At 36.9% G+C, this 24,752-nt stretch overlaps 1 protein-coding gene across 2 annotated transcripts in view; it reads left to right on the top strand.

Annotated features, from left to right (window-relative positions):
- ADAM9 (ADAM metallopeptidase domain 9) overlaps nt 1–24,752 on the top strand; it is a 145,243-nt gene that overhangs the window by 6,288 nt on the left and 114,203 nt on the right. For both annotated transcript variants that reach the window (XM_003984768.6, XR_006596512.1), the window contains exons 2-4: nt 5,085–5,182; nt 8,496–8,554; nt 21,785–21,863. In XM_003984768.6, the coding sequence (XP_003984817.1) occupies nt 5,085–5,182; nt 8,496–8,554; nt 21,785–21,863 (236 nt within the window). The remainder of the gene's footprint in view (nt 1–5,084; nt 5,183–8,495; nt 8,555–21,784; nt 21,864–24,752) is intronic.

The raw sequence follows: 24,752 nt of genomic DNA, 5'->3' as shown, positions 1-24,752 counted from the left end.
GGGGCAGTTTTGCCCACAGAAAGCATGTGGGGGATATTTTTAGCTGTCACACTGTTGGTTCTTCTGGCATCTGGTGGGTAGAGGCCATGAATGCTACTAAACATCCTACATTGCACAAGGCAGCCCCCCACAGCAGTGAATTTTCTGGTCCCAAATGTCAGCAGTGATGAGGTTGAAGCTTTATACAAATAATGTGCATATACTTACTTTATAGTAACATGGGGAATATATTGTTTTGGTTCCCATGAGAAGGTTGCCTCTATTTGGAATTAAAAAAAAAAAAAAAAGAGAGAGAAAGGAATTTGGGAAAAAATATGTGCAATTTCTTATGATGTTCTGGAACTCCTTATGGGACTCAGAAAGATCCTTGGATTTTAAAACCAAGAAGTCAGTATTGGAATAATGGCTCTGCATACAGAAGTTTTTTTGGTTGCTAAAATTTTGAAAGTCTTATTAAAAATAAAGGATAATTGTGGTGCTGTTTTTTTGTTTTTTTTTTTTTTTCCTATCAAGAATTATATTTTAAAACGAAAAGGACAGAAAGAATGTTACTTTCCTATACTGGATTGTTATTCTTTGCTAACAGTCTTGGTAGAAGATCATAGTTTCAGACCTGGCCTGAAGCTAGCTGTATGACATTTTAAAGTCATTTAACCTGTTTGAAATTGAAAGCTCTTTAAATTATCTGCCTGCCCATTTGTAGTTCTGAGATGTTTCTTTTTCTCTGTTATGTTTCTTCTGAGTTGTAATGAGAAAACTTCAGTTGCATATTGTTTAGCTTCTAGTTTAACAGTTGCCTGAGCCTCTTAGCATATGTATTCTTGCCTATAACGATTTACTTTCAAAAGGTTTTATTTTGAAATCATTCTAGAGTCAGAGGAAGTTGCAAATAAATGTACACAATGATTTACTTTTTGTCACACAGAGCTTCTAATTTATTTTACTCACTAAAATAATTTTATTCCTGCCGACTGTTTGTGCCACTGAAACAGAACAGGAACTTGCAGAAAAAGTCAGAACCCTCTCAGAGCACGAATGGCAATAACCCATTTCTCTAGTCCAGCTTGCAGGTGGCTGCATGTGATCAGGAAGTCAAAAGCCACAAGCTTGTAACAAGCTCCAGGACCCAATTTACAGCCTGTGTGCTCCTGTAAACACCAGGCCAGTTAGAGCCAAGTGGACCTAGCTCTGACCTGTCACTGACTTTTCTCCTCAATGTAATGCTAAAAATTTAACTTAACATGCAAATGAAACATACCATGTATGAAGTATGGTCTGTCAACTACCTGTGGGCCCAACTTTCTGTATTTTCCTGCCCCTATGTGCTAAGATGTCGCCTCTTTCCTGCCTCAGCCCCCTTAAAAACTTTCCCTGGACAGGGGCGCCTGGGTGGCGCAGTCAGTTAAGCGTCTGACTTCAGCCAGGTCACGATCTCGCGGTCCGTGAGTTCGAGCCCCGCGTCGGGCTCTGGGCTGATGGCTCAGAGCCTGGAGCCTGTTTCCGAATCTGTGTCTCCCTCTCTCTCTGCCCCTTGCCCATTCATGCTCTGTCTCTCTCTGTCCCAAAAATAAATAAACGTTGAAGAAAAAAAAAAGTTAAAAAAAAACAAAAAAACTTTCCCTGGACATTTTTCAGGCAGCTAGCCCAAGGATACTTTGCCTTGTGTTCCCTGCCTTTTGCTCCTGCAGAAGCCCCTGATAAAAGCCTTGCTTGAAACTCCTCTTCGGCCTCTTGTCAATTTCTTTCTTCTTCTTTTTTTTAATGTTTATTTATTTATTTTAAGAGAGAGTGAGAGGGGCAGAGAGAGAAGGAGAGAGAGAATCCCAAGCAGGCTCCATGCTGTCAACACAGAGTCGGATATGAGGCTCCATCCCATGAACTGTGAGATCTTGACCTGAGCCGAAACCAAGAGTCAGATTGAGCCACCCAGGCTCCCTGCCTCCCCCCTTGTCAGTTTCTGTTGGGTAGAGAGCACAAGGGTCTGGTTCTGTTAACAACACCACTTCTAGAGTGACTGACTGTCCTAGTAGATGAACAGATTAACATGATCCAGAGTGAAATTATTAAGGATAATATTGAAACTTGTGTTTTTAGGAATTAAAAAAAAAAAAAACCCAAAAGTCATTGAAAGGTTTATTCTGGGTGAGGAAGTAGTCCTGTACCTCAATTAATGTGGATGGGATTAAGGATGTTTCTATCTAGTGATTTGAAGCCGGCATGTATTAAGGCCATGGATTTCTTTTGTCATGGTTCCCAATTAATAACTCCAAATATCTGAATGATATTTTATCATAGTATGTTATAAATATGCCTTGGATAAGCTCATGGTTGCTTTTGTGAGTATTGGAATCCATTTCTGGTGTTTTTATGTAATGGCTTGAATCCACATTTAGATAGTATATCATATTATAAAGACATAAGGTATTTAAAGATGGGTAAAGAGTTTGAAAACTGTTAGTATTATATGTATTGTATTGGATAGAATACAATTTGTTTTTCTGTTGTATCTTTTAAAATCTCAAACTAGACAACGTTATAGACATTTGTATATACAGTGTTATCTTGGAGAAAGCTATAAATACTTCATTTTCATTTGTATTTGAGAAATCTGAGGGACATAAACAATTAATGGGTAAATGAACACACAGGTTGGATTCAAGGAAGAGAGTGGGAGTAGGGAGACCAGGTAAGAAGGATTGAAGTCTTCTTTCTAAGGTGTGGGGTTAGTAAGGCTGATGAAAAGGAAGGAGCTTTGGGAGATGCTAGATAATTAGTACTATATTTTTTTTTATTAAAAAAATTTTTTTTAACGTTTATTTATTTTTGAGACAGAGACAGAGCATGAACAGGGGAGGGGCAGAGAGAGAGGGAGACACAGAATCTGAAACAGGCTCCAGGCTCTGAGCTGTCAGCACAGAGCCCGATGCGGGGCTCGAACTCACGGACTGTGAGATCATGACCTGAGCCGAAGTCAGACGCTTAACCGACCAAGCCACCGAGGCGCCCCGATAATTAGTACTTTAAATAGGTTATACTTTTCTTTATTGAAGAAACATGCTTTTTCTCCTTATAATTTCAAAAGTAATACAGGGATTATGAATTACTCATTGTAAAAACAAATTCAAACAATACAGATATAGAGTAGTGCAGGAAATAAAGCCCCAAGTCCTTATCTCAATAGTCTCTGGTTCTGTTCCATTGTGATAACTCCTTTCAGCAAGTTTGGTATGTTTACTTATGATATTTACATGTTTATTTATGACATTTTGTAGTGTATATATGATGGAATATTTCATAAATGCTATAATGCAGTTGATTGAAGTGAAAAGTAAATGTCTTTCCCTTCATCCTACTTCCTATAGGTAACTACTGTAAAGAATAATTATTTTATTCTAGAAAATTTTAAACACACATGATAGTAGAGAGAAGAATAATGAATGAACTCACATGTACCCCTTACCCAACTTCAATATAATTTCGTATGTATCTCCTACCTCAGACATACACCGGATTATTTTGATACAAATCCTAGACATACAGTTTTGTCTGTGAATATTCTGAATGAATCTCTAAGACATAAGGACTTTAAAAAGAAAGTCTTATCCACAATATGGTTATCACACATACAAAAATTAAGTTTTTCAAGATCATCAAACATCTGTGCAGTGTTAAAATTTCCCTGATTCAGAATTTGTTTTTTTTCTATTGATTTGTTGAATTAGGATCCAACAAATCCATACATTTATAAGGCTCTTTATTTATTAAAAAAATTTTTTTAAATGTTTATTCATTTTTGAAAGACAGAGAGAGACAGAGCACAAGCAGGGGTGGGGCAGATAGGGGGACACAGAATCTGAAGCAGGCTCCAGGCTCTGAGCTGTCAGCACAGAGCCTGATGCAGGGCTCGAACTCACGAACCATGAGATCATGACCTGAGCCGAAGTCAGACCCTTAACCAACTGAGTCACCCAGGTGCCCCTATAAGGCTCTTTAAATTATAAGGCTCTTTCACCCTTCCACCCCTGCTTTTTGGGCATTTGTTGAAGAAATTCCACTTAATGAAATTATTTCATACATTGATCTACTGAGTGAAGAATGTGACTATTCTTGCATTAGTCTTCCTGTTTGTATATGCTAGACTGAAGCCTCCTCATACTGGATGTGGTTTAGGTACATATGAACATATAGAGACAAGGAATTTTCATCCATGGTCCTTAGGTGTAACCATCTACTTCATTAAATTCACTGAAAAAAATTGACATGCCATCAGATATTATGTTGGATGTATTGAGAGACTTTGTATCAGACTCCAATAAGAGGAGTCTTGTAAGGAATTAGGGAAATTTTGGTTATACTCAATTTTTGCTCAAGTGATGACTTTAGAACCCAACCTCCACTTAGATATGATTCTACTGTGCAGTAAAGTGAACAGGATTGGAATTGGGAGTAAGGCTGCATGATGGTTTTGAGTTCTTCAGTGTTAATAAATTTTATCAGAAGTTTTAGTTTTTAGGACAGATTTGTGGCAGTAATTTCATTTGAGATAATTGCTACATTATTAAGTGTATATTTATTAGAGTTAATCCATCAGGCATTGAAAGCAACTTTTCCCTCTAATTGTCCTGGTCTGTTTCATAGGTATTCCAATACCATCTTGGAATTTCATTTGTGTTGGATGAGGGTGGAAAATGGGAGATGAGTGAATGGGCTAGGCTCCAGATGCTTTCCTTCTATTTTCCCACCAAAGCACTTTTTTTTTCTTGTGTCTATATCTTAAGATTTCTTTTAAGAAAAAGAGTTAATAGCAAACAATTGTTTGAAAATGATTGCTGTGTATGCACTGTGAAGACTTACATTATTTTTTAGGAAATCTATTTTTCCCCTTCATACTTATCAGGTATATTGCTATTTTTTGTATAAAATTATATGGTGTATATATACACACATACACACACAGGTATATATGTGAAGGTCACGTGATTTTGTGATTTGGACATAAAGCTTTTGATTTCCATTACATTTTGGTACCATTTAATTTTTCAGGTTCATTTGTTATATAATATTTGTTTTTCCCTTTTCTGTAGGTTTTCAACAGACCTCACATCTCTCTTCTTATGAAATTATAACTCCTTGGAGATTAACTAGAGAACGAAGAGAAGCCCCTAGGCCCTTTTCAGAACAGGCAAGTTATCTCTTAAGAAATATGTATGTGTTAAAATTTTTTTTTTAAAGATAGATGTGTTATTTTCAGCAGGGATTGGTTCAGTGAGTAGTGTTGGCCAGTGATTAGTGCACCACCATACATATGGCACTGATATCTGTTGGCCATTACTCTACTTAAAGTGATATATTGATCCTTAGTAGTTCCTTATTTTTTTTAAGACAAATAGTCAACTTGAAACATAACAGAATGAAATAGTTAAATAAAATTCTATGACCAGTTTAGGATGCTGATTATATAGATTTTTTAAAAGTGTTTTTTAATTTATTTTTGAGAGAGAGAGCGTGAGCAGGGAGGGGCAAAGAGAGAGGGGGACAGAGGATCCCAAATGGGTTCTGCGTTGACAGCATGGGGCTCAAACTCATGAACTGAGATCATGACCTGAGCTGAAGTCGGACACTCAACCGACTGAGCCCCCCAGGTGCCCCTGATTATACAGATTTGTAACCCTTTTCTCACTGGTGATGGTTACAGTGGTCTTTTCATAATAATAAGAATGAACCTCTCTTAGTTTGTGATAGGAAGAATACTTCGTACTGTATCTTCACAGGCTCTGGAGAATGGTAGTATGTTACATGTATGTATTTCATATTTGGGAATGTTTACTCAAAAGTGTTTTATCTCCATATCAGAAGAAACATTACTGTGCTGTGAACGCTGTAACCCAATGCACAAAAATTATTTTTTATACTATTTTCTCCTACTGTAAAGTTCAGAAAAAATGTTTGGATTTCAACTGATTTTGCCAATTCTTCAACTTTATAGAAGCATAATTTAACTGTACTGTAATTTAACAGTAATAGATAAGGAGGGTTAGAGTTTTGTTAATTATGTCTGAATTGCTGATATATTCATAAAAAGAGGGTAGCTCGAACATTGTGTAGGGGCTGGACCTCGTAAAAAGAACACTGGAGTTGAGAGTCAGGAGCTTTTTGGTTTAGTACCCTCCAAGTACTACCACTAGGGTAGATCATTCAACCCCATTTCTTCTCTATAAGTAAGGAATAAATAACCCTACAATTTAGAATTCTTCCTTGTTTCTGTTTTGAGCTGGACATACTGCCATTGGATTATGTTTTGACTTAGAATAGAATTAATGTATACTTGCTTCATTATTTGTCTCCTCTTCTTCACTCTTTAGCACAGTGACTATGCACACAGATACTTGTGATCATAATAAATGTCATTCATGTGCCTGGATAAATATTTGGAGAAGTAGAAGTGCTGCTTGGGCACTAGGGTTATGGCAGTGAACGAAACAGACAAAATCCATGTTCTTATGGAGCTTCCATTTTAGTGGGGTTGGGGGAGGAGACAAAAAACAAAGAACTAAGGTAGATTGATGTAGATTACTTAAGGTGGTAATGTGTGCTCTTGAGAAAATTATAGCAGCAGGGTGGATAACGAGTGCTGGGTGAGGGTAAGGGTGGGGTAAGAGGGTTTGTACTTTTTAAGCCTGGAAAAGCCTTACTGAGAAAGTGACCCTTGAGTAAAGCAGGGGAATGAGCAATCCAGGCAGATATTTGGGGAAGGAATATAGCATTATGAAACAATCCTCAGACTCTTCAGAATTTTTCTCAGATGACATGATGGTGGTGATTTTATATCATATGACTGACCAAGAGCAGAGAGGTTAGAACAGCACATGCCAAAGCTATGACAATGGAAGGAGCTTAGTATTTTTTTTGTTGTTCTTTCTTTCTTTCTCTTTCTTTCTTTCTTTCTTTTTTCTTTCTTTCTTTCTTTCTTTCTTTTCTTTCTCTCTCTCTCTTTCTTTCTTTCTTTCTTTCTTTCTTTCTTTCTTTCTTTCATTTTATTTTTAGTTTTCATCCTTTTCTTATTGAAGTATAATTAACATACATTTTTATATTAGTGCCAGGTATGCAGTATTATGATCCAACAATTTTATACATTACTCAGTGCTCGCCATGTTAAGTGTAGTGACCATCTGTCACCAAACAATGTTATTACCATTTTACTGACTATATTTTCTAATGCTGTACTTTTCATTTCCATTGTCTTTTTTGTCACCAGAGGTTTGTAACTAGGAGCTTGGTATTTTTGATACCTAAGTTGAGATCGAAGTAGATCACAGGCTCTCATTCAGATGTGGAAGCAGAGTGCCAGATTCTGTAACTTGGTCTAGGCCTTCGAATTGAGATGTTGATGAGCCCTAGAAGAGGGGATCATGCTATTTCTTGGCAAAATGTTAACTTAGAGTCCAGAGACAGTGAAGAAAATAAGAGAACACTTCTAATAATATTATTTGTTGAGTCCCTCCGTGACTTTCTCTTTTGTTAAAGAGTTAAGGCAAAGTGGAATCTCATGCTTCTAGCGGTCATATTAAATGCTTCCGACTAATGAAGTGGTGAGTTGCTGGGGAAGTTGTTTCAGAGTTGTTTGAGGTAGAGAAGTAGATCCCATGAACTTCAGGATGTGTAAGTGCAAGTTGTCTTATCTTAGTTCGTTGGCTCTGAGATGCTGTCCATTGTAAGGCACACTATTGTTTAATATACCACTAATTAAGAAAGAAACAGAGTCCTACCAGTTTGACTGCTCTGCCTTTGTATGATGCATCCTGAATTCAGGAGATGTTCATTTGAGGGGAAAAATGTGTGATTTAGGATTGATGAAATGTGGTAAGCCATGTGAAGATACAAAATCATAAAAGCGTACAAATGTCAACTTTTGGATAATTAGAACTAGAGATAATCTCTTGAAACTAAGAAATTCATTTCACTTAAACAAAAGGAAAAATTAATTTATACTGGAGGTAATACTTGGACAGACTTAATAGAAATAATCCCTGAAGTTACAGCTGAATTATAAATGAATTTAAGAAGAGTTTAGATGGACATGCAGATGATTTCCCACAATAAGTTATTAAAGGAAGGTAGGGGTGATCAGTGTGTGTGTGTGTGTGTGTGTGTGTGTGAGAGAGAGAGAGAGAGAGAGAGAGAGAGAGAGAGAGAGAATCCCAAGCACACTTCTGCTGCCAGTGCAGAGCCTGATGAGGGGCTCAATCCCACAAACTGCGAGATCATGGCCTGAGCCAAAACGAAGAGCTGGATGCTTAACCAACTGAGCCACCTAGGTGCCCCTGTCAGAGTATATTTTTATTAAGAACAGTTATAAAGTTCTATAAAACAATTTCAGTCAGTGCTAAATTATTTTAATTCAGGATAATTTCCAGTATCTTATAAATACCTGTTTTTGAAAAGTAATTTATAAGATGGTGTTTTATTGTTTTTTTTCTCCTTCTCTGTGCATTTAGGTATCTTATATTATTCAAGCTGAAGGAAAAGAGCATATTATTCACTTGGAAAAGAACAAGTAAGAAATTTAATTTACTTTGGCTTTTTGGTAATTTGTTTAAAAGTATTATATATTTTTAAGAAAGTATATTTTAAGTAGTATATTTAAATAGTATATTTAGTTAGATATTGTTTAGTAGATGGATAAAAAGGTGAGGATAACAAGAGTAGCAGTGTGGAAAAAGCCATACTATTTGGTGTTTCCATTGACATTAAGGCAAGGGAAAATAAATTTACAGAAAGCTATATTTCAGAAGAAAAGTTTTTAGTTGTGATAGGCCCAAGGAACAATTGAGCAGAGGTAAAGAAGTCTTTAATAGTTAGTATCAGTCTGCTAGTGCTGCCATAACAAAATACCAGAGACTTAAAAAAAGGAAGTTTATTTTCTCACAAGTTATGGAGACCAGAAGTCCAAGATCTCACCAGCTATCTGGGCTGGTGTCTGGTGAGGACTCTCCCCTTGAGTTACAGATGGCCATCTTCTCACGCTGTGTTCACTTACATGGCCTCCTTGGTGTGGGGGGTGAAGGGTGGGAAAGGAGCAAGCTCTCTTGTGTCTCTTCTAATAGGGACACTAATGTTGTCAGCTCAGGACCTCACCCTTTATGACCTTATTTAACCATGATTACTTCCTTCGTGCCCCATTTCCAAATACAACCACACTGGTGGTGAGGGTTTCAAAATATGAATGTTTCTATGGTGTGGGGGAGGGACACAAACGTGTAGAACACAATAGTAGTCTCTCATCTACCCCCCTTTAAAAAAAAATTTTTTTTTAACATTTATTTATTATTGAGAGAGAGAGAGAGAGACAGAACACGAGTGGGGGAGGGGCAGAGAGCGAGGGACACACAGAATCTGAAGCTGATTCCAGGCTCCGAGCTGTTAGCACAGAGCCTTGCAGGGTTCGAACTCACAAACCGTGAGATCATGACCTGAGCCGAAAGTTGGATGCCCAACCGATTGAGCCACCCAGGCGCCCCTCATCTCCCCCCTTTTTAAAAAAAAAAAAAAAATTTTATTTATTTTTGAGAGAGAATGTGCAAGCGGGGGAGGGGCAGAGAGACGGGGACAAAGGATCCAAAGCGGGTTCTTTGCTGACAGGCTGACAGCAGCAAGCCCAATGTGGGGCTCAAACTCACAAACCTCGAGATCATGACCTGAGCCAAAGTCAGACACTCAACCAACTGAGCCACCCAGCTGTTCCTCACATCCCCATTTTAATCCCTTCTCTGCATTTTGGCATGTTTTCTCCTAATCCCACCTTGGTAACCTGTGTTCTTTGGCTGTCTTTTTGAAATGCCAAGTTTTTAAGCATGCTGAGTCACCCAACTTTCCTATGGCCTGTCTTCTCTCATCCTTCCCTTTTCTTACGCAGCAAAACTTCTAATATCTTTAGTGAGAGATCCTAGAAAAAAAAAGCCACACGATAGACCCATTTACAATGAGGTATGAATGAAGGGATGCTAAGTGTTTCTGTCTAAGGAAGTGCTGCTCAAAGCCTAGTCCTGGAACCTCTGCACAGCCGCTGAGAGTTTGTCAGAGATGCCAGTTCACAGGCCTAACTCTAGAAAGAACCAGAATTTTGGGAGGTATCATAGCAATCTGTGTTTTAACAGGATTTCCTGATTTTTTTTTGCATCCTCAAGTTTGAGTAAGACTTTTTATCTAGAAGAGGATGTTCACCCAAAGGGTTTGAGTCTCCTTGGCAGAATTTCAGCAATGTGACAGATATTTTCAGACAGACTTTCTGAAGTCTTCTACTGTATTTGATGGATGTTAACATTTATTGAACACTTTTTTTGTGTGTGTGTGTGTTCCAGGCACTGTATTAGGTACTTTTAGGTATAGTATTTATTTAATTCTCACAAAACTCCTGAAGGATCCTGCTTGACTCCAATGTAGTGATGTCACTATGTAAAAAAAAAAAAAATCTAACAGGTCTAAATATTTTCTTCTCATCCTTCCTGTAGATGTAAATCAATTAAAATTATGTCAATAAAATAATACAGTTGACCCTGGATCAACATGGGTTTGAACTGATGGGTCAACTTATACATATAATAAATATATGTACAATACTGTAGACGTATTTTTTCCTTATGATTTTCTTAACATTTTTTGGCTTACTTTATTGTAAGAATATAGTATATAATACATACAATGTGTAAAATATGTGTTAATTGACTGCTTATGTTATCAGTAACACTTCCAGTCAGTGATGGCTATCAGTAGTTAAGTTTTTGGGGAGTCAAAAATTATGTGTGGATTTTTGACTGTGTGGGGTGTCAGCGCCCTGAACTCCTGTGTTGTTCAAGGATCCACTGTAGTTCCTTATTTTTTGCATAGGTTTCATCTTACAAAACATTTTCACAACCTTGATCTCATTTATCATATTGTTAATAACAACTTAATTCTGGAGCAGTGTTTGTTGTCCTCATTTTATGCATAAGAATACTAAGGTTCAGGAAGGTTACTGCCTTGCTCAGTATCACAGTTTGTAATGGTTCAAGCTGGGGCACAAATCCAGGTCATTTGACTGGAAGCCTGGTGATCCAAATATATGTGCTATGTATACTCTACATTACTATGCTTCTTGATTTGGTGGCAAATGGTACCTTTCCAGGCATTTGTTTGAGTGTCTTTGAAAGGTGGTTATCAAAGCTATGATCACTAATGAAAAAAAGTTAGGGTAGATAGCCTAGAATAAAATGGCTCAGATACATTCTCTGTAATAATGGAGAAGTTATGACATTGAATAAAAGAGTGACTATATTGTAGCAAATGCTTATTTTTTCCTTCCATTGCTTCTAGAATAGTGGTCTTAACTCTTTTTGGGTCTCCCTTGAGAATTTGGTAAAAGCCATTGAACCCTTCTTGTGGAGGAGGGTACATAGTCACTTATATGGAGTATTTGGCAGGAACTGGGGGTTGTGGGAAAGAAGAGATCACATCTTTCTCTGCCTGTGAGGAGCAAATTTAAAAATTAAATACAAGGGTAAGTTAAATGAGAGGTTACATGTCACTTTTATTATTGATAAGGGCTGGGTTGGAGGATTTAGCTTAGAATGAAAGCCCAACGGACCTACTAATCCTGAACCCTAGTATTAGGCAGATTTAGTTATTTATGTGAATGCCACATAGTGGCAAGTTTGCTTCTGGAGAAGCATAGTAGAATTCTCTCTCACTGGGTAGGCAGTGACTTCCAAAGAGGAAGATAAGCAGAGCAAAGCAAACTATCTTTCGGATTCACCACTAGAGGGAGACACGTGTGTGTGTGTGTGTGTGTGTGTGTGTGTGTGTGTGTGTGCGCGCGCGCACGCATGCGCATGTGTTGGGGAGAGAGAAGGGGAGACAGTGCAGTGATGAACGAATCAAAAGGACTGAAGACTCCACAGGCTACTCCCAAGTTTGTTCAAGTTGCCTTTAATAAAGGTAAATGATACAGTGCATCAGGACAGAGAAAGTGCAGAGAATCAAGGGGTTTGAAAACTTTATGCAAAGCCCCTCAGGGTCCTTTCTCAGTTGCACAGATGTGCTTTGTCTTCAGTTTAACAAACCTCTGAGATAGTGTGTAGCATCTATTTTCATGGGAGCCCAGGCACAGGTTTACACAAGGCATCTTTTATACTACTCTGGTCATGTAGCCCAAATCAGGCTCTGTAGCTCATTACTCTGCATGCAAACCATCAATCTCTCCGTCTCTAAACAGTACAGGGAAGCTGGTCCCGGCTGCCTCCAGGGGGAGTTTAGAACGTTAAATGGCGTATTCTAAATCACCAGCTAGCACATTGCCTCCCTGACTTGTCCATAATCCCTGGAGATAAGCGTAGAGCTGCTCCAGTTCTGCTGCAAATGACAGATTGTTTGCTTGATCAAACTTCAGTCAGGCTGCTGACCTTCTTTCTAGGTGTATCAGTGCACTTTCTTGTAAAATCCAGTTTTGGCAAGAACCCTGCTAAGTCAGTTTGACAAGAACCACCACCCCCCTTGCCCTTGATCACTGTGGACGTGTAACCAGGTTCCTCATCCTTTACCATCCCCAGGTGAGGTCTGATCACCCTGGCTTGTCTTAAGCAAGAATCTCTTAGGTTGTGTTAGCTAGAACCCCCCTCACCCCTGAAGTTTCCTCTTAGTAATTTTCTATCCATTGACCCCTCTACCCTGCCCCTTGGCTATAAATTCTCACTTGTCCATGCTGTATTTGGAGTTAATTCTTACCTCTTTCCTCCACTGTGAAATCCCATTGCAGTAGTCCTTACACTCAGTGCAATGGACTTGAATAAAGTCTGCCTTACTGATGTGGTTTGAAATGGGGTTTGGGAGCCAATGGCTGAGAAAGAATTCTTCAGATTTTTTTGGTGCAAAAAGATGTTTTCATTATAGCACAGGAACAGGACCTGTGGGCAGAAAGAGCTGCGTTATAAGTGTGAGAGTGACTGATTATATAAGATTTTGTATGTTCTGGAGGGGATGGTAATTTTAGCATCGCAGGAAATTGAGTCTATAGGTTTCTGAAAGTCTGGCTATTGATAAGATTGCTTTTTTCTTGTAAATCATTAAGACAGTTGCAAACTGATACGGATTTATGTTCTGCCTGACTGTGATCTCTATCAGTTGGCCATTTGTTTTTCCCCTTCCTCTGTTCTTGGGCAGCCAGGAGTGCCTGAGGAATGTCACACATATCCACATGGTGGGGGGTTACAGGGTGTTGGCTTATGTTTAGCCCTCAGCTTGCCTTCTGCTCTCTCATCATTACCATCTTTAACAGCGTCATTGAGGGGCACCTGGGTGGCTCAATTGGCTAAGCATTCGACTCTTGGTTTCGGCTCAGGTCATGATCTGGTGATTAGTGAGTCTGAATCCTGCATTGGGCTCCATACTGACAGCGAGGAGTTTGCTTAGGATTCTCTATCTCCTCTCTCTGCCCCTCCTCCACTTATGCAAGAGTGCACACATGTGCGTGCTTACTCTCTCTTTCAAAATTAAACTTTTTAAAAAATATGTCATTGATATTTTTTTTTCCTTGGCAGTCATGGTGCCATGACTTAGGTAGGGTCAGATTCATCATTGGACCCTCAGACCTTTCACCTAGGACCCTAAGTATGTACCTATCTTTGAAGCCTTTGTCTTTATTACTGGCTAATTGATTGGGGATCCATAGGTGAATCTGACTCTTGAACTGTTGCTTCAGACAAATGTCTGTTGAAGCTGGTAAGGACAGATTTTGATTTTTAAGATTTGGTTATACTCTCTGAAGCTGGGTTAAAGTCGCAAGCTTTTTTGCAAGGTACCTGCTGGGCTGGAGGTCTTCCTGGCTCCTTGTTCTGTGTAGGGAGTGGGGATTATTCCCTGACTTCCTGGGCTGGAAGACTCTTCTTCCTTACTCTCTGTGAGGTCTCTCTCTTCTCTTCTGTTGCATCCCACTTCTCCCAGGGGAATTTCTCGGTCAACTGAAACCCTTTTCTCAAACTCCTGATGACTTTCTTCTGGGCCTACTTCCTTTCTTGTTGGCATGATTTTGCTGAGGATAATTTGGAACTTCGTTGGCCATTTTGGGAAACTTGAGATCTCCCCAGATTGACTCCCAATACCTCTCCCTTCCCACTGCTGCTGCTCCTCCTTCCTCCTTTTACCACCTTCAGTCTTCTGCCCTAGTTCCTTTGACTCCTTTGAGATGTTCCTATTCAAGCCCCTATGTTCTCCATCCCTCTGTCCACCCTTGCTGCCTTTCCCGTCCCACTTCAGCCCTTCGGCTTTCTACAGCCACTGGAATTGTAGGTGCCCTGGCCTCCACTGGGGCCTCTTAAGGGAGTCAGGTACCCCTGAGAGTGACTACCTAAGGCTCAGAAGAGAAACAAAAGACTCTTTGGAAATAGAGCTGGATGATTTGCCCATGCATGGGCTGGAAACATCCAGACAGCACTTAGATGTCTTCTAGTCACTCACCTAAAATTTAGCTCATTGCCTTCATATTACATTATCACAACAAAAGAAAATCTTAAAAAGTCTCCACAGTTATTGGTAGGCAGGTAACCTTAACTTGGTCCATTTGCCAGAAACACAGTTTGGATGAAAAAACAAAGTGGGGATAAACCAGTGAGATTGTATTACTGTTGTACTGACTCATAGCTGAAATTTTGAAATGGAAGCTATAGGATCTCTATTTGTATCTGTCTATATATGTTTATATATATATATATACATATATATGTTATACATATATATGTTTATATATATATATACATATATATGTTATACATATATATGTTTATATATATATATACATATATATGTTATACATATATATGTTTATATATGTATATTCTAGATGTGTGGTAGTTTTCTACTTCTGGATGGTATTAACAAATTAATTCATAAAATTCCTTAATGGAGTTCTATTAAAATTGGTCTGGAGACAATGAACACTTACATAAATTAAGTTTTCTTAACATTCAGAAGTATAGAAACTAACCTGTCTTTTGTTTTTTGTTTTTTAAGTTCACATGATCTGGGATGATCTTTGGTAAATAAAGCTAGCTTTAAAATTATTGCTAAACTTATTGATAAACTCTGACTACTTCAGAGTTGTCAGAGTTGCAGATACAAAGTTTTTTTCTATCTCTGTTTACTAGTCAGACAAATTTGTGTCTACTAGATGTTTAAGATTATAAACTATAAATCCAACCTAAAAACAAAATGTATAATAAAAAGGAATTGCTTGGTGCACATCAAACACAGCAGTTAGAAAAGAAAGAAGAATCATGAATAACTTTTTAGATTCTTTAGGATGTTTGCTTCTGTGATTTTTTTTTTACTTACTTTATCGGTCAACAGGAAAAATAACTTAAGATGATGGATGGCTAGCTTTGTTTAGTTAATGTCTTATGAAATTTTCATGGGTAATTCAAGTATAATTATTAAGATCAAGTAAATTAAATAGATACGAATGGAATAAAAGATTATAAATGAACTTTTCATTGATCATTCTGTTTTATGATAGTTCTCCTTAAGAATAGTTTCAAAACCTTTTTCATAACTTTAAACATTAAAGCTATACTAAGTTAAAGATGGATATTTATTGACCATCTAGATCATTTCCAAATTAGAGAAATATTGAGACATTAATTGCTGAACATTAATTTTATTTTACTTTTGGTATCTCATTTTTAATATGGTATAGAAAAGCTGAATATATTTAGGTCTATAAGTAAGTGTGATAAAGTTATACTATGAAAATGACATGTCTATAGAAATGATATATTCTTAAACTTGCTATATTATGATAGTATGTTGAGTATGTGATAGTATGTGAGTTTGCAATTGTCTGCTTCCCACTTTTCACTGAAAATTTGGGTTTCAGATGGTTAAAAATATAATCAGTATGTGTAAATGAAACTACTAGGAATAGTAATAGTAAAGAAAAACTGTATTCAGGGAAAGTAAGATGTATTTTTGGTGAGGAAAGTTATGAAGGACGCGTTTTTGTTAAGGGAAGAAGAGAGTAATTTTACTGGAAAGTAGAATGGACTGGTTGTTCCAGAATGAGAAAGAAGAAAAGAGTAGGAGAAAAACTGAATGGATATAAGAAAAAAATTTTGTAAGATTTGTGGAAAAGGAATCTTAGAAAAGGAATCTTTCTTTTTCTGGTCAAAGTTGGCCAAGATTGGATGGATTTATTTGTATTTATTATTAAACAAAATTGTTTTTAATTAAAAAAAATTTGCCTTTGTACTAATAGTACATTGATGTAAAACCATTATTTGATTTTCTCTCAGTGTTAAAACAGCAAAGTTTCTTTTGGTTTGCTCTTAATAAGAAGTTGTAAAAAAAAGTTGATTTTCTTTACCTTGTAAGTAATATGCCTGGGAAAACAAGATTTTGTGTTTTAAAATAATTTCTTGTGCTTCATATTATGTTGATCAGTTCTTTGACTATTGACGAAAACCAGGTCTTCTTAATTGTAAGAGGCTAAGAAGTTTTACAACCATGTAACTTTCTGTGTTTGCCTTTGATATCTTTTAATTGTGATTTTGGTTAAGTGGATGACTAAGGATTGTTTTACAGTGACTGTGATCTTCTTTAGTCAAGTGATCAAACCTTCTGACATGACAACTTCTCCATATCAGATTCTAAGTGAAGTCTTTTTGACCTTAGACTAACTTTGAGATTTCCTAGATGACCCTTGGAAAATCTCATGGGTTTTGTCTCTTATAAAAAGAGAGATGTATAACTAATTACGTGTATTTGATATGTTAAATTACATGGGAAGCATTGTCAAATAAGTGATGATAAGCCTTCTTAGGTTACATGTGTGTGGATATGTTACTATTCAGGTTATTTCAGAAATTGTATGATATTCATAGAAATTTATCAATACTGTCATTGTTGAATTATTACCTTAAATTGCTGTATGTCACAGAAATAACGAAATGTCCTTGTCAATAGCATTATAATGAAATCTTGTCAGATCTTTAACCACAACTATTTTAGGTGTTTTGTCACAGTTACTGTGATTCTTCTCTGAAAGCATTATAATTAGCTACAGGTTAGAATGCTCCTTGATGGCATCACTTAAAAACTTTCAGACCTTGCCATTGGATTGAGTAAGAATGTCAGAACTAATGAAGAAACTGATGGATTCATAAAAACTGCTAACACAAGATTAAGTAGAACAAGACTTAATTACATGGGCCTGAATGAACTGATGAGGATTATTATAATTTTTTTATGACTTTTTGTTGAAACATTCCTGGTTCTTTAATGTTTTGTTTCCCAAATTTAAGGAAAACTTTTTTTAAATTTCTAAAATTTTTATTTTTTTAATTTAAATCCAAGTAGTTAACATATAATGTAATAATGATTTCAGGAGTAAAATTTAATGATTCATCACCTATATGTAACACCCAGTGCTCATCCCAACAAGTGTCCTCCTTAATGCCCCTCACCCATTTAGCCTATCCCCCCGCCCAACACTCTGCCGGCAACCCTCAGTTTGTTCTCTGTATTTAAGAGTCTTTTATAGTTTGTCCCCCTCTCTGTTTTTATGTTATTTCTGCTTCCCTTCCCTTAAGTTCATCTGTTTTGTTTCTTAAATTCCACATATGAGTGAAATCATATGATATTTGTCTTTCTCTGGCTAATTTCACTTAGCATAATACACTCTAGTTCCATCCATGTGTTACAGATGGCAAGATTTCATTCTTTTTGATTACCGCGTAGTAGTCCATCACGTTTTCTTTATCCATTCATCTGTCAGTGGACATTTGGGCTCTTTCCATAATTTGGCTATTGTCGATAGTGCTGCTGTAAACATTGGGATGCATGTGCCCTTCGAATCAGCACTCCTTAATCCTTTGGATAAATACCTAGTAGTATAATTACTGGGTTTTAGGGTAGTCTATTTTTTTTTTATTAATTAAGAATTGTTTTTTTCATTTTATTCATTTTTGATAGAGAGACAGACAGAGACAGAGGACAAGTGGGGGAGAGGCAGAGAGAGAGAGGGAGACATAGAATCCAAAGCAGGCTCCAGGCTCTGAGCTGTCAGCACAGAGCCTGACATGGGGCTTGAACTCACAAACCATGAGATCATGACCTTAGCTGAAGTTGGATTCTTAACTGACTGAGCTACCCAGGCGCCTGTAGGGTAGTTCTATTTTTAATATTTTTAGGAACCTCCATACTGTTTTCCAGAGTGGCTGCACCAGTTTGCATTCCCACCAGCAGCGCAAAAGGGTTCCTCTTGCTCCACATCCTCACCAACATCTGTTGTTGTTCATTTTAGCCATTCTGACAGGTGTGAGGTGGTATCTCATTGTGGTTTTGATTTGTATTTCCCTTATGATGAGTGATGTTGAGCATCTTTTCATGTGTCCATTAGCCATCTGGATGTCTTCTTTGGAAAAGACATGTCTTTTGCCCATTTCTTCCCTGGATTTTTGTTTTTGGGTATTGAGTTTGGTAAGTTCTTTATAGATTTTGGATACTAACCCTTTATCTGATATTTCATTGGCAAATATCTTCTCCTCTTCTGTTGGCTGCCTTTTAGTTTTGCTGACTCTTTCCTTCTCTGTGAAGAAGCTTTTTATCTTGATGAGGTCTCAATAGTTCATTTTGCTTTTGTTTCCCTTGCCTCTGGAGACATGTGAGGTAGGAAGCTACTGCAGCCAAGCTCAAAAAGGTTGTTTCCTGTTTTCTCCTCTAGGATTTTGATGGTTTCCTGTCTTACGTTTAGGTCTTTCATCCATTTTGAGTTTATTTTTTGTATATGGTGTAAGAAAGTGGTCCAGGTTCATTTTGTATTTCACTGTCCAGTGTTCCCAACACCATTTGCTGAAGAGACTTTTTTCCATTGGATATACTTTCCTGCTTTGTCAAAGATTAGTTAGCCATACGTTTGTGGATCTATTTCTGGGTTCTGTATTGTGTTCCATTGATCTATGTGTCTGTTCTTATGTCAGTACCATATTGTCTTGATGGTTCCAGCTTTGTAATACAGCTTGAAGTCCAGAATTTTGTGATGCATCCAGCTTTGGTTTTCTTTTTCAGGATTGCCTTGGCTATTTGGGGTCTTTTCTGGTTCCATACAAATTTTAGGATTGTTTGCTCTGCTAGCTCTGTGAGGAATGCTGGTGTTATTTTGATAGGGATTGCAGGAAACCTTTTTCTTTTTGTATATGGAATTGAACCATTGATCTTTTCTCCCTATCCAAGACCTCCAGAAATTAGAAGTTTTTAGAGAGTATCCTTATTTTCATGGCAGTATGGTTTTTTGTGGAAGTTCAGTGAGAATCTGTGAGGATCCAATTGGAAACCTTAGTTGTATTATCAAGGTTTTTGACTGGAATGTCATATTTGAGAGTGATATGCATCAAATCAGGTATGATCAGACAGCATTAGGAGCTAAGGTTGACTTTAAGGAGCCAATTTTATACCTTCCCGTCACCCCACACACCTTGGTAAAACCAGCCTGTACCTGGCCTCTTGCAGGGTTTCCTGCCTTACAGCTGAGTAAGGAAGGTCATTTCTGGCAGGTCCAGGAACCTCTGGGTATTTTGAAAACCTTGAGAAGAGAGGAATTCTCCATACCTCTAGGCACTGCAGGCAAAATCTGATGGCTTCTAAGCCCTGAGAGGCTTTTATTTATTTTTTTATTTAAAAAAATGTTAATTTTATTTTATTTATTTGAGAGAGAGAGAGAGAGAGAGAGAGAGAACGAGAGAATGGCAGAGAGAGAGGGAGACAGAGGATCCAAAGTGGGCTCTGTGCTGTCAGCAGAGAACCCTATGTGGGGCTTGAGCTCAGGAATGTGAGATCTCAGCCTCAGCAGAAGTCAGACGTTTAACTGACTGAGCTGCTCAGATGCCCCATCCTGGGAGGCTTTTAGAAGTCCCATCTGAGATTCCTTATGAAATGTTCCAGGAAATGAAACTCAAACAAGGACCTGTGTGGCCAATCACTGTTTTTGCTGCACTTATGTAAATAATCAGGGCAGGTTTAATGAGACTTGACTTACTTGGCAAACAGATTAGTCTTACTTTGATTATCTTTGACAGAAATGAGGGTGACTGTAGAGAGAATATTTTTGTTTGTTTCAGTAGAAAACTCCAATGTACCCTTGCCAGTTCCATCTTGCACATTTTGCCTTTTTTTTTTTTTTTTTTTTTTTTTTTTACCAAATCTGAAATCTTCTGGTTTCCTCCAATATCTGGCTACCACTCTCCAAATTAACATTTCTAGTTTTTCTCCCTTCTGAGTTGGAATCATTGAGAGTTAAAACTGCCCTTTTCCTGAAGCTCTACAAGCAGAAGCTAAACAAATTGATATAAATTTCAAAAAAAAAAAATTTACCACAACAGTTCACATATGGGCAACCTTCCTGTCTCTTCTGGTATGGACCATTCAAAAAGTTCACCAGAACGCCTGATCCCATCACCGGGTACATTCAAATTTCCAACCAGGAAGATTTGTCGGATGGACAGTGCCATCCTCTACCATCTAAACATGCTTCGAGAATTTCAAATCTAAAAACCTTGACTGCTGCCCACTGGATTCAGAAACTGAGTTTATTTGTCTTTATTTTCATAGCAACCGTCCTCATTAAATGCCTGCTAGCACCATCCAGCAAATGTCCTTTACTACCAAGTTCCAATAGATGATTCAGCTGGTCCTTAATGAACAAAAGGATTCCAGATTCTGTCTGGATTTATATTGTTCAGAGGAAAGAAGGATGTCTCTTCTTTTCTTGAACAAGAGGGGAGACTGACAAACATTCTTTGCTTGACTAAACCTTAGGCGGTTGAACCTTTTCCTAAGTACATCATCCATGCACTTCCTTATAAAATCTGGCTTTAGCAAGAACCCCCTGGTTTCTGATCCCTCTGGACGTGTGATCAGGTTCCTCATCCTTTACCACCCCCCCAGGTGATTTCCTATCACCCTGGCCTATCTTCAGCGAGAATCTGTTAGGTTAGTTTAGCCAGACCACCCCTCACCACTGATATTTTCAGTTAGTAATTTCCTATCCACTGACCTCTGCCCCTTGGGTATAAATTCCCACTTGCCCATGCTGTATTTGTAGTTGATCCTTTGTCTCTCATTGCAGTGGTTCCTATACTTATCACAGTGGAGCTGAATAAAGTCTGCCTTACCATTTTTAACAAGTATCACTGAACAGTTGTTTTCTTTAACGAAGATAACCCTGTCTTTACACATATGGTTTACAATACTGAGCTCCCTTAACATGCAAGGGAGTTCAACAATCAGCAGTAATTGTTTCCTCCAACTGACACTGATTTTGCCTCTCTACTTACAAGGTTAAAGCAGTGAGTGCTTCTCGTTTATATAGGACTTTTAGGAAAGAGTAAAAGCACTTATTTTTCTTCTAAGAAACATGATGATTACATCATCTAGAAATATGATAAGTACATAACCTTATTTATACTTTTCCTATGAGATGTATCAGAAAAATTTAAAGACATTACTTTATTTTTTGCAGCCAACATTTTATGACCACTAGAACACATAGGCAGCCTAGCATTCTTTATGAGGAAGCAACGCACATGATTTCAGATTTGAGTCTATTTATGACCTTTTTGTTTTATAATAGCTTTCCCTTTAAATAATAATTTGTCAGGTGAAAGTTTTTGTTCCTGTTTATATGTTCTAGGAATATTGCCTTATGAGTTGTTTCTTAGTTGTATGTAGGTAAAATAATTTTAAGTGATATGTTTTATTCCTCTTCCAGAGACCTTTTGCCCCAAGATTTTGTAGTTTATACCTACAACAAGGAAGGGGTTCTGATCTCTGACCATCCCGATGTACAGGTAACATTTTCCTCTTGGTCTTATATTGGAATTTAACATAATTATAATTTTACAATTAGTTCTATTCAGGTACAGAAGACTATGTATACATCACACAGTCACCCAGGGCCGCTCTTGACATTATAATATATGGAGTTGTCCTGGGAAGGGGGTGTGTGGTGGGTGTATTTACATGGACTGGAGAGCACTTTACAGTTCTCCAGGTCCTCAAGTTGTCAAATGTTTTTTTTTTAAAGTTCAAGAAATAATCTTCTATTTATGGTACTCCTTACTCCTTATGAATGTTTGCTATATTTTAAAATCTAAAAAATTGTTTTTGCTGGAAGTTAATCTCCCTGAAAGCATCTCTTACTTATTAAGACATTTGATTTGCCATTAGTACTTAGTAAAGAACAAACACTTGTATGCTGTTATATGTTGTAATTTTTTACTAAAAATTGTTCTTTTCTAAAGAAATGTGGTCTTCTTTGCATCAGAGAACAGAGTATTTCTGAAGACAGAACTGGCCAGGAATACTCAAAATAATTGGTAGTTGTTGAATTTGGCCTTATGCATTATTAAATTAGAGGATAAACATTTTTCGTGTCTTTTGGGAAGAGCATTTTGCAGTCCTTTTTGGCAGTTAGCTATTCTGTATTTCTTTCTTTTGCATGAGTGTCCATGGAAGTCTTTGTTCCCATTAAACATGTGTTATTTTCCTGCAAGCTCTGTAATGTTTGGCTGGGTTGAATTGTTTATGTCAGTTACGCACTTTTGCAGTGCACTTCAAATAAATAGAAGGCAAACCCTTGTTTTAGATTAATTTCACACGTGCTTGGATGTAATCCTGGCTCTTTTTTGTTGTTGTTGTTGTTGCTGGCTCTGTCATTTATTTGTTGGTCAAGTTACTTTGAGTTGTTTGTACCTTATTTTCTTCACCTTAAAATGGGAATGATAATTACAACTTCATGGAGTTACTGGAAAGCTTAAATGAATTAATACTTTTTAAAAAATTGAAGTGTAGTTGACTTACAATATTGTATTTGTTTCACTATATAACATAGTGATTCAAAGTTTATATACGTTATGAAATGACCACCACGACAAGCCTAGCTCCCATTTGTCACCATACAAAGTTGTTATATATTGTTAATTATAATCCTTATGCTGTACATTGTGTCTCCATTAAATGAGTTAATACCTGTAAGATACTCAGAACAGATAGTCTGACCATTATTAACTCAATAAATATTATTTATTATTATTGAAAATATAAATGCTTAAAACTGCTAAAAATAGATTTCAGTCAATAGAAATTGATGCAACTGTTATCTGAAAGTATTATTATGGAATTGTGCTTTCTTGGGTGATTGAAAAATACAAATTAAGACAGATGAAGTCTTTTTCTTATTTCTTGGTTTTTAGTATTGTTTAGATAAATGAAAGTATGTAGATTTGAGATACCAATTAAAACCTTGGTACTGGGAATTTTTGGCCTATGGCTAGATTGTCAGGTATTATAATGACATTACTTTTGTTTATAAAATGCAATGAAATTACACTGAGTAAACATGAATGCTTTCCCTTATGAGTGCTATTACCTGGTTTTTATCATTAGTGTCTTTCACAAAGGCCATTTTTCACAAAGAAACTAAGTTTTAATAACCACTTTATTCAAGTTTCTGTGTGAAATAAAATTCCAGATTACTATGTGTTAGAACTTTGGGGTACCTTGCAAATGTATTAGCAAGTGTCTTAAGACACTTCTAAAGTTGACTTCTTTAATTAATTAATACTCTTTGTTCCATATGAAAAGTATATTGACTGCCCAAGGCTTGTGGGCTATGGCTAGGTTGTTTTTTTTTTTTTTTTTTTTTAGGTGCTCTATAATAGTTCTGTGTATTTCTCCTCTCCCTAGTTGAGTGTTTTGCTTATAGTTTGTGTATTTCCAAAACTGTGACATTTGCACCTTTACTGTAATCATGCAGTTTAACTAGATGTTTTGTAAACTTATGAAATAAGATTTTTTAAAGTACATTGAAGCCTTTGGAAAGATTTATTAATAAAACCCAGTTATTTAAAAAATACTGTCAGGTTGGCAGATTAAGCAACCAAGTGATGGGTTTCAGTCATGTCAAATAAGAGAGCTTCTATTATAATTGAAACTAGAAACATTTAATTAAAAATTTTTTCTTTTTAACGTTTATTTATTTTTGAGAGACAGAGAGAGACAGAGCATGAGTGGGGGAGGAGAGAGGGAGACACAGAATCTGAAGCAGACTCCACAAAGCCTGACATAGGGCTCGAATTCATGAACCTTAAGATCATGACCTGAGCCGAAGTAGGACACTTAACCGACTGAGCTACCCAGATGCCCCTAGAAACATTTAATTTTAGAGTGCCATGAGTTACAAGTATTATTACCTCATAGATGCTACCTCATTAGTAATAGAAGGTATTTAGTTTTCTCTGATGAGAAGAAGACAATATCAAAGCTAGACTTTAACATAAAGCACTAGAAAGAAAAACATTAGTGGTTGTGAATTGCCCCACAATAGAAAAAGTTGTAAAGTGTTGAAATTCAGCCTGTATTTTTAGTGTAAATTGTTTAGTTTTTTTTTTAATTTTCACCACTTCAGACTTATAGGAAAAGTTGCATGAATAATATAAAACATTCATGCGTCCCATTCACCCAGATTCCCCAAATGTTAACATTTTACTGCATTTGCTTTATCCTTTCTTTCTTCTCTATTTTTTTTCTGAAAGTTTTAAAGAGTATATTGCAAACATGGTATCACTTTACCCTTAAACACTTCATTGTTAATTCCCTAAAAACAAGGAGTTCTTTTATTTAATCAAGTACAATTCTCAAAATTAGGAAGTTAACATTGAAGTGATGCTGTTTTCTAA

Source organism: Felis catus, chromosome B1 (assembly GCF_018350175.1).
Source record: "Felis catus isolate Fca126 chromosome B1, F.catus_Fca126_mat1.0, whole genome shotgun sequence".
NCBI classification, from domain to species: domain Eukaryota; kingdom Metazoa; phylum Chordata; class Mammalia; order Carnivora; family Felidae; genus Felis; species Felis catus.
Note: the sequence above shows the minus strand (reverse complement) of the source record. Positions and strands in the feature narration are given on the sequence as shown.